The sequence below is a fragment of the Zingiber officinale genome, chromosome 9B (genome assembly GCF_018446385.1).
Source record: "Zingiber officinale cultivar Zhangliang chromosome 9B, Zo_v1.1, whole genome shotgun sequence".
In the NCBI taxonomy this organism is placed as follows: Eukaryota; Viridiplantae; Streptophyta; class Magnoliopsida; order Zingiberales; family Zingiberaceae; genus Zingiber; species Zingiber officinale.
Window position 1 is genome coordinate 113,569,990 of NC_056003.1, and position 18,739 is coordinate 113,588,728.

The 18,739-nt window shown below is 38.9% G+C and overlaps 1 protein-coding gene across 1 annotated transcript in view; it reads right to left on the reverse strand.

Annotated features, from left to right (window-relative positions):
• The window catches only part of LOC122023300 (probable acyl-activating enzyme 16, chloroplastic), a 97,314-nt gene that overhangs the window by 8,216 nt on the left and 70,359 nt on the right, over positions 1–18,739 (reverse strand). The window contains exon 11 of the mRNA XM_042581358.1: positions 17,578–17,715. Coding sequence (XP_042437292.1) covers positions 17,578–17,715 — 138 coding nt within the window. The remainder of the gene's footprint in view (positions 1–17,577; positions 17,716–18,739) is intronic.

Below are 18,739 nucleotides of genomic sequence, written 5' to 3' on the forward strand. Positions count from 1 at the left end.
AGACAAATTGGTTTCAGACGAAGATGACGAAGAACTAACCTCTGAAATAGTCAAACTAGTTCTGAAGGGCAAACAGTGAGTCCGCTATGACTGCAATCAGAAAGGTCACTACAAGGCCGAGTGTTCGAACTCAAAAGAAGTTAAAAATAAAAAAGAGAAGAAGACACTAAAGGTGACATGGGACAAGTCTTCATCGGAAGAATCAAACAAGGAGGAACAAACTTAGGCGAACTTCTTGGCACTAATAGCAAAAGAACAAGTGGTTGAACCTGAGCCCGAGTCAAGCCACGAATCCGTATCTGAACTCTCCCTTAGTAGAAAAACTTTATTCCATGATTTCATGTTTAACATGAAGGCACTAAAGGCGACATGGGATGAGTCTTCATCAGAAGAAACTTAGGTAAGCTTCTTGACGCTAATGGCAAAAGAACAAGTGGCCGAATCTGAGCCCGAGCCAGAGCCCGAGGCCAAGTCCAAGTCAAGCCATGAATCTGTATCTGATTCAGACGAACCAAACCATGAGGTGAACTCTCCCTTAGTAGAAAAACTTTATTCCATGATTTCATGTTTAACTAGAAAGTTAGCTAAGTTTAATGTCCGGATCAAGTCACTCCTTAAGGAGATAAAATCACTTGAGAAGAAAACTAACCCTAGTCTTTCAACCGACCAAGTTCTGGATGGAACCTCAACTCAAGTTCGAAAATTTGAGGAGAAAATTCCCTTCTGAAAAGTGAACTTAAGGAATCGTTGAAATGGTTCACATTGAGCTCCAAGTACCAAAACATGATACTTAGAACTGAAGGAGTCGTATATAACAGATTCGAACTTCGTTTCAAAGCTAAGACTTGATACAAGTCGTATATGTCTTTAGTTAATTAGAATGCTAGAAAACGAGTCCAAGATTAGTGCCAAAATCGATTCTAATTAATCAAGTAGCACCACATTAAATATTAGATCCGCAAGAATCAAATGCACTACTTGGATAAACCTTATCAAAGTCGTGATCTAGGGAGCCAATAGAAAAACTCTGTTAGATAACTTGCATAATTAATTGACTTAATTTTCTGTTCTATGCATGTTAGTTTAATTTCCTACTTATTCTAGAATAGTTAGATAGGTGCCACATAAGGTCTTAGGATCAAAACTCGATGTGTCCAAGCATGTCTCCCCCATGCCTTGCCACTTGTACTAATGGCTAGTAGCTACCCGTGATTTACCTCCTCTATGTTGGCTTAGGGACGGGTCGACGGGTCGACGGGGGTGCTGGGGTGAGCGAATCGTCTTTTTTGCCACATAGAATGGTTAGATAGGAAAAATGATTACTTTGATTCTTGACAACATAGTATTAAGACACGGTTAGATGATACTACATTAGGGAGATTTAGTCTAATTGTGTCTGAGTTGGATAAGGAATATCATGCTTAGTACACTCAGCTACGAAGAATTGACTGAAACTACTTCACCACATCCTAAACTAATTAGCCAAGGTTTTTCATTAAGTTGACTAAGTGTACAATTTCTGGAGTTGGCTTTGTTTTAGGAAGTGGTCGTTGATCCGATTAAGAAGGCTCCTGTGCCTCACCATTACCTAGAAGCCAACTTTAGAAATGCCCACTTAATTGACTAAAGACTAAACATGAATCTAACCAAGGTCAAACAATATTCAAAATTCAAAATTAATCAATTAAAATTGAAAATCATCTCACAGAACCCATAGAACTAACTTGTTTGATAATCTAGACGGATGAGATGGAAAATAAAGTAAAAAACCAATCAACCCTTTAAATTCCAAATACGAATGGAATAGGAACACAAAGGTTTAGACCAATAGATGTTGGATAGTGTGTGCTCCAGACATATGACTGGAGACAGATTGAAATTTACGAAATTAAAACTCAAAGATATATCCTCTAACTTAGTGGCCCCCTAATGTCAGCCCCACGGATATGAAGGGAAGTAAATGCAGGTACACAAGCCATAGATGCATGGTGGGATAAATCCCAAATCGTCAGTTCATGAAAATTGACTCTGACTATTATACCAAATATGTCATGCGTCCACTGTTTGTGTTACGCCCTGGGGGCACGAAGTTGAAACTCAATAACCAAAGATGGTAAAGTAATCGGAACATGTAATGTTGAGTTAAAATCAAATTTCATTATTCGTAAAGTTCTGTTAGTAGAAAATTTTGAATTTAATTTACTTAACATTAGTTAGTTATATAGTAACATTTTCATCATCTGAATATTTGATTAAAAATATTGAATGCCCTAATATAACACTTAAAGAAATTAGGAGAACAAAATTTATTCAATTAATTTACCTAGCTCCTCACTTAAATATCTTTTGACATAGCAAAAGGAAATATGGTTGTGGCACAGGAGACTGGGTCACATTCACCTAAGACTCATTTCAAAAATAAGTCAAAACAGATTAGTTAAAGGCTTACCAAAATTAAGGAACTTAGAAAACAAAATTTGTAATGTTTTCCAACAAGGAAAACAAACTAAGTCATCAAACAAATTAACTAACCTAAATCAAATCGATTCCACACTTGATCTTCTACACTTAAACCTATTCAAGGTTTACTTGGATAAAATTTTAAAACATAAAGATGAAATCTTTGAACAATTCAACAATTTCTATAAATTAATAGAAAATGAAAAAGACATAAAAATAAAAAAAATTAGAAATAGCCATGGAGATGAATTTGAAAATCATAGATTCACTAAATTAAGTCTAGATAATAGATATCATAATGAATTTTTATGTCTCAAAACTCTCCAACAAAATTGTTTAGTAGAAAAAAAATATAACATTATAAGAAACAGCTAGAACCATATTAAATGAGTATAAATACCTAAACACTTCTGGGTTGAATCAATAAACACTGCATGCTACATTCAAAATAGAATCCTAATTAATAAATTTATGAATAAAACCTCTTATGAAATTTACTATAATAAAATACCCATCTTAAATTATTTAAGAGTATTTGATGCAAAATATACATTTTAAACACAAAAGACTACTTAGGAAATTTTACATCAAAATTTGGATATTAGAATATTGCTAGCCTATACAGCACATAAAGGATTCAAGTTATATCAAATGAATGTCAAATCTGCATTTCTTAATAGATTCATAAAAAGAAAAGAGGTCTATGTAAGCTAAGCCAACCACCAAGATTTGAAGACCTAGACCAACTAAACCATGTTTTTAGACAAAAGAAAGCTTTATATAGTCTAAAACAAATACCTAGGACTTAGAATCATAGGTTGTCGACCTAATTAGTGTCAAAAGGGTATAAACAATGACAAATCGACTCAACCCTATTTCTGAAAACCCTTGATAAAGACATATTTATAGCCCAAATCTATGTAAATGACATAATAATTTTATCCAATCAACACAAAATTCTTAAAAGAATTTATAACTCTAGTGGAAAACAAATTTAAAATGAGCATAGTAGGAGAATTAACCTTCTTGGATTACAAATAAAACAAACAAAAGATAGAAATTATGTATTTCAAAATAAATATGCCAAGAAATTAATTACAAAATTTGGTATTGAAAATGCTAAATAAACTAATACACCTATGACAATAAATGTAAAAAATTGATAATGACCCAAAATAGACCTAAAATACTATAGAAGTATCATAGGAAGTCTATTTTACAGTTGGTATGTGCACAAGATATATATCTTGTGCCAAATAATCACTTAACAATTGTAAAAAAAAAACATTAGATGCATTAAAGGAACACTTAACGTAAGAATTTGTTACCCTAGGACCAATAACTTTGACTTAATAGGATACTCTAACTCAAACTATGCTAGTTGCAAATTAGACAAAAAGAGTACAAGTGACAACTGTTAGGTCAAATTCTAGTGGTGCAGGAGAAAACAATACTGTGTTGCACTATCAAGCAAGTATATAGAAATGGAGAAATGTGTAGCTCAACTATATGAATTTTGCACGCACTAAAAGACTTTGAACTAAACTATAAATTGATCTTTTTGATCGAACATAATATCCTTACCTTTAAATCAGATTGCAAGACATAAAAAAGGGGGATTTTGCACCAAATAATCAAACTTGAGTGTCGGCAAAAATTCAAAGTTAAGTTTTGTTGTGATCTAATAGCTCGATTGAGTGTTATAGGTCACTCATCTAGAAAAACCGTAGTAGGTCGCTGACTAGATACTAGGCAAGTGCAAGCCCTAGTAAGTAAGATGGACCAAATACTAGACGATGAAAGTCTTAACAAATCAAGGACACTAGGCACGGAAGTCCAAATGGGTCAAAGGATCGGACATCTAGCAAGATGGATTGATGGGTTTAGCAAGGGTCCATACATTGAATCAAAGAAAACTCTGGTTGATCGGATGTTAAGCAAAGCACGCCCAAATAGGTATGGAGAACCCAATGTTTGGCAAATGATAAGTTAAAATAAGCAACTGGAGTAAAGAGGTTCTAAGGAAAAGAAGAACGGATAAGGATGAGTCCTCATTATGGGGGCAGCCTTAGGCAACGATCCGACTAAGAGTTCCACTTGAATTCAAAAGTCGAGATTGGTCTAACTATATTTTACCTAATTGTCATATTCTGCACTAACTATATTTTGCAAGATTCGATATATTGAAAGGGCTAACCAATCGACCAAACAGTTTGAGCTACTGAATGATACGGTTCGGTCAACCTAACGCTGAGGTGTCACAGTTTGTGACCCAGCAGCTCGTGTAAAAAATTGTTGATGTGGCATTCGAATTGGACAAGGATAAGTCTCAGATGGCTAATGTGGCAGAGGATAAGTTTTAGCGCGTTGACAACCAAGGATAAGTCTTGCGAGACTGACATGGTCGTGGATCAACATTAAGGTGGTGAGGTGGCAGAAAACCACTAGCAAGATGGAAGATCAGTAGACTGATCCTGTAGACCAATTTACCAATCCAGTTATCAAGCCGATCGATAGACAGATCGGGCAGATCAGTAAATCGATAATAGCCTATAAAAGAAGTCTAGACTAGAGGCTTCAGCATCAACTACCATAAGTCCTCTCACTTTCATCTCGCTCCGATACTTCGATGCAATGACGTTGTGCTACTCCGACAGCAAAGCTCCACTACGATCCATACCTTGTTGGTATATTCTTTAAGTAATTGTCTTTCTTCGTGCTTTTTCAAATCTACGAACGGTAAACTTGTTACCAATTCCTATCTTTTTGTAAGAGGCAAATCTCTAGCTTTGAATAGTTGTTTGAAAAGAGATTCAATTGTCCAATCAAAAGCGATCAACGAACGCAGACTTTGAACTAGCAGCTGTGAACCAAGTAAAAAAAACTTGGTCGTTGCTTTGATTTACTTTTCCACTGTGCTTTTTTTCTAAGTTTGAGAAAGAAAGAAAAGATTTTAAAACGATCACACGAACCAAAAGATTTTATTCAATTTGGTTATAGTAGAAACCCCTAAATCTAAAGTCATTTGAGGTGCATGTCCAATTCTAAGAGAAAGCAAAATGGTTAGCGTTGCATATTAGAAATTAAAACCCAATTCGCATATTATGATAATAAAAATAAGAGAAGCTCCAATAGAAAAATATTGGAAGGGAAAAGTACTTCTAAAATAAAATTATTCCTATTGCAATTATTAGAACTCTTGAAAGGATGAGTAGGAACAATTTGTTCATCTTGAATACTCTAATTTAAGGCCAAAGAATTTCTAATTGCTACTGTTCAAAGTAAAACCCTAAATTCTCGTGTATTGGAACCATGAGTTAGGCCTTTATATAGGAAAGAAGATATACACCAAAAGACAAAAATACCCTTATAATTATTCTAACACTCCCTCTCAAGCTTGAGAATATTGATCATATACACCAAGCTTGTTACATATGTAGTCAATTCGAGGACCTCTAAGTGACTTAGTAAATATATCTGCTAGCTGATCATTTGAGTTGACAAAACTAGTAGATATTTCTCCAGATATGACTTTCTCTCTGACAAAGTGACAGTCAACTTCAATATGCTTTGTCCTCTCATGGAAGACTGGATTTGAGGCAATATGCATAGCGGCCTGGTTGTCACATATGAGTGACATTTGTATAACCTCTCCAAACCTTAGTTCCTGAAGCAACTGTTTTAACCATATAAGTTCTTGACTAGCAATAGTCATAGCTCGATATTCTGCCTCTGCACTGGATCTTGCCACAACATTCTGCTTTTTGCTTTTCCAAGAAACAAGGTTACCTCCGACAAATATACAAAATCCAAAAGTGGATCTTCAATCAGAGGGAGATCCTGCCCAATCTGCATCAGAATACCCCACGACTTGAGTATGCCCTTTGTCTTCATATAGAAGACTCTTTCCTGGTGCACCCCTGATATATCGAATAATGCGAGTTACGGCATCCCAATGTTCTTTGCATGGAGAGCTAAGAAACTGACTTACTACACTTACTGCAAATGAGATATCCGGACGAGTGACAGTAAGGTAGCTTAGTTTCCCTATCAATCGCCTGTACCGTTCAGGATCTGAAAGAGGTTTCCCCTGATTTGGCAGGAGCTTGACATTAGGATCCATGGGATTGTCGACTGTCTTTGAGTTTAACATTCATATTTCTTCCAAAATATCCATTGCATACTTCCTTTGGGATATAATGATCTCATCTTTAGACTATGACACTTCTATCCCTAGAAAATATTTGAGTTTGTCGAGATCCTTTGTCTGGAAATGTTTGAAAAGATGTTTTACTTGTGAAATCCCAAGATGATCATTACCTGTGATGACAATATCATCAACATAAACCACTACATAGATGCAACCAGTAGACGAGTGGCGATAAAAGACAGAATGATCAGCCTCGCTTCGAGTCATACCAAACTGTTGAATTACGGTACTAAATCTACTGAACCATGCTCTGGGTGACTGCTTGAGACCATATAAAGATTTCCACAAGCAACATACAAGACTAGAAGACTCCCCCTAAGCAACAAAACACAGAGGTTGCTCCATGTAGACTTCCTCGAGCAAGTCACCATGTAAGAATGCATTTTTGATGTCCAATTGATGAAGGGGCCAATGGCAAATTGCAGCAATAGACAGGAAAAGACGCACAGAAGACATCTTGGCAATAGGAGAAAAGATGTCTCCATAATCCAATCCAAATACCTGAGTATAGCCTTTAGCGACAAGATGAGCCTTAAGCCGATCAACCGTGCCGTCTACATCAACTTTCACTGTAAACACCCATCGACAACCAACCACTGACTTCCCAGGAGGTAAAGGAACTAGGTCCCAAGTCCCACTGCTCTGTAAGGCACTCATTTCATCAAGCATAGCCTGTTTCCATCCTGGATGGACAAAGGCATCACCTGCAGTCTTTGGAAGAGAAACAGACGACAAGGAAGACAGACAATAATAATAGAATGGGGAAAGACGATGATAGCTCAAAGAAACATAGTGAGGAGAAGGATTACGAGTGGAACACATACCCTTTCGAAGTGCAATATGAACATTAGAGGCAGAAGATGGGACCGGAGGAAACGGTGAAGGACTTGGCTCCAAAGATGTGCCCACAGCAGTGTCAGTGTTGGTCGTTGGCGAAGCAGAACGAGGACGACGTTGATAAACCTGCAAAGGAGGAGACGAGGCCGGAGATGATAGAGGCGCCTTCGGAGGATAAAAGATAGTCTGGTGTAGGTGGAGAGGGAGAAACCTCGGCCTGTGAAACGGAAGGACCAAAAAAAGAAACCGACTCAAAGAATGTAACATCAGCAGAGATGAAGTACCGACGAAGAGTAGGGGAATAACACTTGTACCCTTTCTGAGACCGTGGGTACCCAAGGAAGACACACTTATGAGACCAGGGAGAAAGTTTGTCAATGCTGGGATTAAGAGCATGAGCAAAACATATAGAACCAAAGACTCGAGGTGGTAGAGGATGAAGAGGCTGATGCGGATAAAGTACCTGATGGCGTATTTTACCCTGGAGAGTGGATGAAGGCATGCAATTGATGAGATAACCCCAAAACTGATGAGGGACATTAGAATGGAGAAGAAGAGTCCGAGTGGTTTCAAGGAGATGACGATTCTTGCATTCTGCAACCCCATTCTGTTGAGGGGCTTGAGGGCAAGACGTGCGATGCAACACACCATGAGATGTCAAGAAGGTACGAAATTGAGTAGATAAATACTCGCGTGCATTATCACTTTGCAAAGTTTGAAGGGAAGTACCAAATTGAGTTTTTATTTCAAGAAAAAAGGATTCAAAAATAGAAAACAATTTTGAACGATCCTTCATTAGATATAACCATGTACAACGGGAAAAATCGTCTATAAAAGTAACAAAATACCTTGACCCCATTGTAGAAGAAACACGACTCGGAACCCAAACATCAGAATGAACCAAAGCAAAAGGAGACATAGCCCGACTCTCAATACGAGGAGAAAAAGAACTACGAACATGCTTACCTAATTGATACGACTCACAAGATAAAGACTCTAAGTGAGAAAAACTAGGATGTAACTGTTTTAACTTATTAAGACCTGGATGTCCCAACTGAGCATGAATAAGTAGTGGAGATGTCGCCGCCGAACCAACAAAAGAGAGTTGTTGAAGTCGATATAGGCCATGAGATTCACATCCGAAGCCAATCATCCTCCCCATACTCCGGTCCTGTAAAGAAACAGATGTATTAGTAAAAGAAATGATACAATCAAGAGATCGAGTAAGTTGACTTATCGATAATAAATTAAAGGGAGCGCCGGGAACATAAAGAACATTATGAATGGACAGAGAAGAAGGATGAACAATGCCAATACCCTGGGATTGAGTTTGGGAACCATTGGCCATAGTGACCATTGGCAAATTACCTGAGGCTAGGGACCTCGTACTAGGGTTCTCTATTGGCGGAGTGGATCTGCTCTGGCAACACAACTGGTGGTGAGAGGCTGCTGGTGACAGGGCTTGTTGGCTTCGAACCGAAGCTAGGGCAGAAGACGGCTAGGGTGAGAAGCCTAGCCTGGAGACGAAAGCAACACCATGGCTTGAGCGAGGTGAGAGACGCGCCATAGAGGAATGAGAATGCGGCGGCGAAGGATGCGGAGAAGATCCGTAAGGTTGGATTCGAAGAGGGCCCAGACGAAGTCGATGGTGAAGTTTCGATCGGAGAGACCGCGTCGCTGGCTGCCAACCCGGCGGAGAACGATCACCGCGTCACTGGCTGCCGCACCCAAGACCGCGTCGCTGGGCACTGGCACGAGGATCCTTTCTGTGGGTGGGATCGGGGACTGGGAAGACGCTCGAGAGGTGGAGACAGAGGGAGCAGCGGCACAAGGGGAACGGATGGGGAAGAGGCAAAACTACGGCGGCACAAGGAGGAAAGAAATTAGGGTTTTAACTTGGCTCTGATACCATGTTCAAAGTAAAACCTTAAATTCTCGTGTATTGTAACCACGAATTAGGCCTTTATATAAGAAAGAAGATATACACCAAAAGACAAAAATACCCCTATAATTATTCTAACAGCTACCATATATAATATTTATCTCTATTTGGTGATAGAGAAAACATGATATTGTATATCATAAAAGATAATTATATGCACTTATAGACCAAGCATGGAGACTACTAATTTTTTCTAAAGTCTAAACATAGGAACAAGTGCAAGTATGTCTTAGACTACGTTATATATAAAATTTTCATCAAACATTTCCTCTCAATCTAGAGTATACTATCCATGTCCAGCTTGTAACATGAAATAAAAAAAACATAGACTCGATAGGAAAATAATAAAAGGTAAACACATTCCCTGCATGCAGGTGAAACAATAGCTATCAAAGTACACAACCGAGAATCAAGTCAAGATCATATCAACAAACCTCATAAAATAGTTGATACAACATGAAAAGATAATCTTTTCTTCCTAAGAGCAACAAATGAGAGAGGAAAAAGAAAGGATAAAGAGACACCTCAAAAACTAATATTTTGAATGACCTTCTCCCTTAAGGAAAAGATAAATAGGAAAAGGAAACACATGTTGGATCAAATGATGCAGCTAGAGAGGGGTGAATAGATTCTTGTTGCATTTTGCTCAATTTTGCATTTGCCTACAATCAAATTAATACACAACAGAAATGTACAAATACAACAATAACTAAGCCTTATCCCACTAGGTGAGGTGGGGTCGGCTATATGGATCATTTTATACCATTGAGCTCTATCTCCTACTATATCATCGTCCATACTTAAATAAATTTTATCTTATTTTATTGTTGCTATCAAGTCTTTTTTGGTCTTCTTCTTCCTCGTTTGATATGCATATTTAACATTATTTCACATTGCCTAACTGGAGCATTTATCGGTCGTCTAAGTACATCCCCATACCATTTTAAACGTATCTCTCGGAGTTTTTGCTCAATAGATGAAACTCCGACTTTCTCTCTAATGCTATCATTTCTTATTCTGTCCATCCTCGTATTCCCACACAACCACCTTAACATCATCATCTTTGCAATTCTCATCTTCTGTTCATGTGCTCGAGTCATAGCCCAACATTCAGCTCCATATAACATAACAGGTCTAACTACGATTTTGTAGAACTTTCCTTTAAATTTTAGAGGTACTTCACGATCACATAGAACACCCTATGTTCTCCTCCATTTCAACCATCTTGCTTATATTCTATGTAAGACATCTCTCTTAATCCCTCCATCGTTTTACAAAAATGATCCTAAATATTTTAACCTCTCAGTTTCGAACAACTCGTTATCTCCTATTTTGACTATTATCTCATTACGTCTAATATTGCTAAACATAAATTCCATATATTCTTTTTTATTCTACTAAGACTAAAACTTTTCCCTTCTAGTGTTTCCTGTCAAGATTTTATTTTTAGCATTTACTCATTTACGTATTTCATCTACCAAAATAATATCATCTGCAAACAACATGCACCATGGTACTGTGTTTTGAATGTGTTCAATGAGTTCGTCCATAATTAGTGTAAAAAGATAAGGACTTAGAGTTGATTCTTGATGTAACCATATCTTTATTGGAAATACTTTAGTTACTCTGCCTGAAGTCTTTATTTTGGTCATTACATCTTGTACATATCCTTAATTAGTTCAATATATGTTACGCTAACACCTTTTTTTAAAAAAAATTCTCTATATAATTTCTCTTGGGACTTTATCATAAGCTTTTTCTAAGTAAATGAATATCATGTGTAGATCTTGTTTTTGCCTCCGATATTTTTCAATTAGTTGTCGAAGATGTATAGCTTCTATTGTCGACCTTCCAAGCATGAACCCAAATTGATTTTTGGCCACCGTGGTCTCCTTCCTTAATCTTTCTGTTGGATCGTGAAAGTCGATAGAGGGGGGGGTTGAATATCGATCGAAAAACGTTCAAGCGAGTACGCAGCGGAAAAACAAAAATAGAACAATGCTAACAAGAACCAATTTACTTGGTTCAGAGCCTTGGCCGACTCCTACTCCAAGGCCCGCACTCGTCGAGTGCTTTCGTTGGGCAATCCACTAGCAATTCGAATAAGTTTTTACAAATTGAAAGTACAGGAAATGCTAAAAGAGATAAAGTACCGACAATAATAAAAATAAAAGAAAGAGTGCGTTGTCGGAGAAGCTTCAGCGTCGCAGGAGCATAGCACGGTAGAGTAAGCGTTGGAAGGTCTTGTTGTGAGTTGTTCTTTGCTCCAGGGCTCACCCTCCTTGTATAGGAGGCTCCGGGCGCCCGGATCCCTTCCGGGCGCCTGGAGTGTGATGTAGCCTAGCCAACCATGAAGCTCCACGTAGCGAAGCGACGAGTAGATAATATTTGCACTCCGAGCGCCCGTACCACTCTTCTCTAGAAAGTCCTTCTCCTGCAAGAAAGAGTTAGACCGAGGCAAAATGCAAATAATATTACCCTACAAAACAAGATGTTAGCACAGTTATAATAAACAAACAGAGTATTAATTAGATTTTGTCTCACCGAGACCGGAATCTAATCAAGATCTCAACTTAGAGTTCCGAAATGGTTCTAAGTTGGATCGGCGCCTAAGTTCTCTTTCCGGAAACGCGTTCTCACAGTCACTCCCCTCCAGTGACTTACCTTAACTTACCTGTCAGACGTCTCGTCAGCCCTTCGACCCGTCTAGACTTCGTGCCAGACGTCCGGTCAGCCCTTCGACCTGTCTGGACTTCGTGTCAGCTATCCAGTCAGCCCGTCGACCTAGCTGAGCTTCGTGCCAGACATCCGGTCAGCCCGTCGACCTAGCTGAGCTTCGTGCCAGACATCCGGTCTGCCCGTTGACCTGTCTGGGCTTCTCCTTCACACTTGGTCAAAGTGTTAGATCACAATGAACCTAACTTAATCTACTTTGTCATTCATCAAAACTTGAGTTAGACCGTTAGTGCTAACTGCACCAACACTTTCTTCTATTACTTTTTCTCAAAATTTCATGGTATGACTCATTAGTTTAATACCCCTATAGTTTGTGCAATTTTGTATGTTTACCTTTTCTTATATAAAGGAACTATAGTACTTACCTTCCATTGATTAGGCAATTTTTTCGTTTTCAATGTCATGTTAAATAATTTTATAAGTCATTCAATACCTTGTTTCCCTATGCACTTCCATACCACTATCGGAATATCATCTGGTCCAATGGCTTTTTTATTGTACATCCTATCTAAAGCTTATTCTACTTCTGAAGTTTGAATTATACGATAAAAATTTAAATTTCTATACTCATTTGACTTACTTAAATTACCTAAATTAAGTTGGTCGCCTAAATCTTGATTAAAAAGTTGATGAAAATACTACTTCCACCGCTCTTTTATTTCTCTATCGTTTACTAGTACTCTATTATATTCATCTTTAATACATTTTATTTGAATAAGATCTCTTGTCTTCCTTTCTCTCACTTTAGCTATTCTATAAATATCTGTATTCAATTTTTGATATAATCGTTCAAAAATTTCATTCTTTGCTTCATTCACTACTTTCTTAGCCTCTTTCTTGGCTATTGTATATCTTTTTTAAGTTTTTCTCGTTCTTATAAATATATAATTCCTTATATTTGTACAAATACATAAACAAAATACAAACACAATCACAAACCAACCTTTAAATGGTTTAGAATTTCTGATTCCTATTCCACAACCTATGATCCGTCAGTGCACCACTCTCAGAATCCTACTATCCTCTCTTCTTCAGACAACCGCTATCCTTAACTAGGGGGTCACTTACACCAAGGTCAGTAGATGGGTGAGTAGGTGTGCAGGTAGTTAGACAGCTTGTAGGCTAGATGGGTAGGTAGGTAGATAGGGATAGATAGGTTGGTAAATAGATAGGTAGATAGTTAGGCAAATAGATAAACAAGTAGATAGGTAAGCGATAGCTATAGCTAGATCTAATATTTTCTCTATTTGAATTTCCACTAACTTTTAGACAATGCATATGTGATGGGATAAAATAAAATAAAACCTTTGGTGACAAATGCCAACTTGGCATCTCCATCTAGTGCATTAGTAACACATAACATACCTAAGAAAAGGTGTCCACTAGCTTTAGGCATGGTATATGCAACAGAAAAATAAATAAAATAAAATATGATGGAACCCTAGGCAACAGTACTTAAGTCAGTCTCTGGGGGATTAACAACCACAAAGATTGAAAAAGAAGAAAAGCATTCGAAAATGACCCTAGGACCAATGTGGTGCACCAGCACACATGGACATAAGAGAAGGATATAAAATATGTTTGTGCCCTTTTTACTTGGAAGGATGGATTCAAAGACTGAGAAAAATTTTCTACACAAAATTTTTTTCACTATTTATTTCATGAAAAAGCATGGATTATTTATTTATCCTTTTCGTCGTTTACTTATCATAAAATAATAGAGGGATGGATTTATGAATTCGTCTGTTGATTAATTTTTGAACAAGTTTTTATCCACCCAAAATCGGACGGAACAACTTTCTTCACGACGCTACCTTCAACCACGTGAGTCGCAGGCTGCACTGTGCAACCTCCGACTTCGCTCGGGCAGCACTGCACCGCCACCCCCCCTGCATGACCCCTTGAGGGTGGAAGTGCAAGGCCGCATCGCTATCACCACGAGCAGCGGCGACCTGCATGACCGCCTCGCACTTGCCACAAGCAGTGAGCAGCCTTGCACGACTGTCTTGCGCCCATTATGAGTAGCGGGTGACCTGCATGTCTGCCTCGAGCTCGCCGACAGTAGCAGGCGGCCCTGCACGACGACCTCACCCCTGCCACAAGCAGACCTGTAGGGCCGCCTCGCACTCACCGCGATCAGCGGGCGACCCTGCACGACCGCCTTACGCCCATTGCAATCAGCAGGCGTCCCTGCACACCGCAAGCACAACCGCCTTGTGCCCGTCACAAGTAGCGAGCTGCTTCCCTGCACGACCACCGATGACTTCGTCGAATTTTTTCCTTCCTCCTTCCTGTTGGTGCGGGAAGCATCCAACGATCGAACCTTAGTTTTGATAATGACAAAGGGATTCAAAGTTAAGGTTAATTGTTATCTGATGTGCTCAAATGAGATTGCAGGAAAGTCCTAACTACGGTTAGACAAGTGAAAAATCCTAGGGGGTGGTAACCCTAGGTGAAGGAAAATCCTAAGGGGCGGTAGCCTTAGGTCCTAGGGGGTGATAACCCTAGGTGGAGGAAAACCCTAAGGGAGGTAACCTTAGGTCCTAGGGGGTGGTAACCCTAGGTGAAGAAAAACCCTAGGGGGCGGTAACCCTAGGCAGAAAAATCAGTCGGTCTAGAGGACCGGACTGGCATCAGGTAACTCTCCTAAGTGAAGTAGGTGAGGACGCATTCCCCGTAGAAGGAATAGTAGGCGTCGGGTCGATCTAGGGTTTCCGGTCGGAAATCTGAAGTCAGACCCGGACAGTTCGGAGACTGTCATTTACTATCTTTACTATATTTTATGTGTGCTAATATTTGTCTTGCAGGGTAGGTTATTGTTTTGGAGCTAACACATCTTGCAGGTACAAAAAACCAAAGTTAAGCCTCGGATGAACAGTGTCCGAGGCGCCTCCATGGAGCTTGGAGGCGCCTCGGGTGCAAGCCGAAGCCAGCTGTCCAGAGGAGCTGGAGGCGCCTCGGACGTAGCAGCTAGAGGCGCCTTGGACCAAGGCTTGAAGGCGCCTTGAAGAGGCTTGGAGGCGCCTTAAAACAGATAAGTGCCACCAGTTCTGTGCTGATCCATGCGTGCGACTCAGCAGCCTGGAGGCGCCTCGAACAGGCTTGGAGGCGCCTCCAGCACTGTATAAAAGAGGGGTTCGAGCAGCAGCTTATAACAACAACTCACGAGCTATCTTCTTGCGATAAATTGCTAACGAGACGATCCGACGAAGCTGAGACTTGACGCCGACGACCCGGAGACTTAATATTATTATTCTCCTTCTGTCGTTGGTATAAGTTTACTGTTTTCCTTGTACTTAACTTGTAATTCATTTTCGATATTATAGTTGTTGCCCACCGAAAGCGATCAACGATCGCGGGCCTTGGAGTAAGAGTCGCTCAAGGCTCCGAACCATGTAAATCACTTGTGTTCGTGTGTGTTGTTTATTTTATTTCCGTTGCATTATTACTTGAGTTTTGCGATTTCGAAACGAGTGAAAGTCACGAGCGCTATTCCCCCCCCCCCCCCCCCCCCCCCTCTAGCGCTTTCGATCCAACACTTCCTTCCTTCTGTTTCACTTTCGTTCCCTCTTCCTTCCCGAGAGATTCTTTTCTCTTCCCTTCTCTTCTTTTTATTTTCTATTCCCTCCTCATAGAGTTTTTTCTTCTTCTTTAATTTCTTTCCTTCCTCAATACACGCCTTTGAGTAAATAGAGCATTAAAGAAGGAAAAAAGGATTGATTGAGATTTAAGGAGATTGCATAGACCATGGTTTGAAATCTCATACTGTGCAAGGCAAAACGGTCAAAATGTATGGTTCCGGTAAATTACTAAAACTCAATACCACTTAATATCAAGGTTCAAAATCTCGAATTGTGTCATACTTTCGATCTTCGACAGAAAATATTATTTCAGTATCGTGCCAACGCTCTAATGCATAGTGTTGGTGATAGATTGGAGGTTGAAGGAGAAAGGAGATTAAGCAAAGGAGACATTGTTTGTGCTAAGTGGTATTAAATTTCAGTAATTTATTGAAATAATATATTTTAATTATTTCGCTTTACATGATACAAGTTTTAAAACTATGTTTGACACAAAATCCTTCCTATGCTTCTTCTCCTTGTTCAACTCCAATTCATTACCGACATCATATATTAAAACATCAACATAATAACAAAACAATACCATTCCGGTCAAATATCAAAACTTCATCACAAAACTCGAGATTTTGAACCTTGATATAGACTCCCCTTGATGACATATCTTGAACATCCAAAACAACCAATAATTCAGATAAAGATCTTTTTGAAACACACAAGATTCACACAGCATAAAGAAGCATGTGCTTTCTATTTCTAGTAAGGAAAAAGATAGAAGGAATCAAGGATTCATCGGAAAGTGAATCTGATCCTGCTAATGATGAGGATAAGCAAAAAAGCAAAGCTAATAGGTTGATGACAACTCTGATTACGCTTTTAAGGAAAAGGTTGATCATATGAGGGATAAGAGAGGGACTTATTGCCAGTTTGGAAGGCCACAGTCACATGCAGGTGAAGTTTCAGCAGAAGCTTCACTAGAATTGATGGTGAAGGAATCTCGTGCATGTATTGTCGAGAGTGGCAGAGATGTTGACAGTGGCTGATGCTGAACCTAATGCTGCCAAAGACAAACACAAGAGCAAAACATTATAGAACTTGATGTCTGGCAAACTAAAGAAAGTTAGATCTTTGTTGTTCTGACACCCAAGTGGAGTAATTCCATTGTCAATTGAGGAAGGCACTGCAGTCATTTGGCAAGCTTGTGCTTGAGGGAGAAGGATCCTCTGCTGAGGAGATGGAGCAAAGGACTCCGACTGTTGGGGAATAAGATGCTAGATGGAACCATCCTTGAACTGGGAGCAAGCAGATCTAGAGATAGGTAAGAGCTCACGCGTGACACTGGAAGAGATCACTTGGAGAGGAACTCCTTGGTGCTCTGCCTCTGCCATACAGATCGTGCCTGATGTTAGTGATTTGCACACATGGTGTATCTGATTCCGACTTGGAAAGCATGTGTGCGCATGAGACAGAGAGGAGATGAGACAATTGAGAAACAGAAGCCAACGACCTTGCACAAGGAGAATACCTCGTTCATAAAACTTTATCCCTAGATAGATGGTTCTAATATCATGTATAGTTTAAAGATAGAGATTGTTTTACCTTTTTTTCATAAAGAAGAATTGCATATATTTATAAACATGATATAAAAAATCCTAAACATGGCTAATGCTATCTAAAACATAGGCGCAAGACTACGTTCTGTTTCTATCAGTATTTATTGGATGTTTGAAAATATAATGCAAATCCAGAAATGTTTTAAATTAAGAAAAAAATTCACTGTTATACTGATTAATTCAGATACAGATAAAAATTACCTTGTAGTAACCTGCCATGACTTGTGGCCCTTTGACTTTCACAACGCCTTTTGAACCATCTGGAAGAACCTCACCAGTTTCTGCATCCACAATCTTCATTTCTGTGTACTGAAGTGGGTGGCCAATTGTGCCAAGAACCTTAAAGAGTTTAAAAGAAAATACAGAAAAAAAAAACTTAAATGAATTTGAAATTTAATGATGGAAACATCAGAAACAATTATTAACAAAAATGTAATAGACAAAAAAAAAGAAGCTATTTCTTTAGCTGAAAAATGCAAGTAAACTATAGAAAGTAAAGAGACACTAGAAGTTGGCAGGTGAGAAGGTTATAGAAGAGATAGTAGAACCATTGGGGAAAATGGAGATAAAAATAAACACCATACATCAAAGCAATAACTTAATAAGAAAGATTTTGTATCCATAACCGAAACAGTGATTTAACAGCCCATGATAGTGAGACTTATTTGCAACTGCAACTTATCCAGGGAAAATCCTTGGAGTTTGCCTCATGAAATACAACATAATTCATCAAACGATCAGACCCCCATGAACCTTTTTCTCATCTTATCATTTACCTGTTGAACACCGTAAGAAAACGGCTTGTTCAAGAGTGGAACTATTTTGGTAGTTTGGCATTGGTATTAAACGATTCTAGTTTGGCTTTGGTATTAGACCATTCTAACAGAAGAAAACAAAATGCACAAAATAAGAAATGGTTTGTAGCATAGATGCAATCACTACAGATACCACATTTGACGTCATTTTCTATTTCTGTGACAAAGAGAAAAACTCCTGTATGAAATTTACTACAAAAGGATACAATTGGAACCTAGTATCTCAGTAGGCAACATGTAAATTTGATGAGTGTTGAGGCAAGATGTCTACGAACTCAAAAGACATCATAGGAGAGAGAATGATAAGGATTTGTAGCATAGATGGCATCCCCATAGTTACCACCATGGATTTAAATTTTGTGCAATGCGGGTCAGCACGGATGAATTTGCTGTTCCACCTACCGATTGCACCGTGATTGTGAAGATGTCGTACACCATGGAGGCGTAGAGGGTGTCACGACCTTGGTGGCGTCTTATGTGGGGGCGTGACACTTGCGGCAACAACCATATTTTTTTTAGAGTCTGAATTTCTTATTTTTTAAACAAGC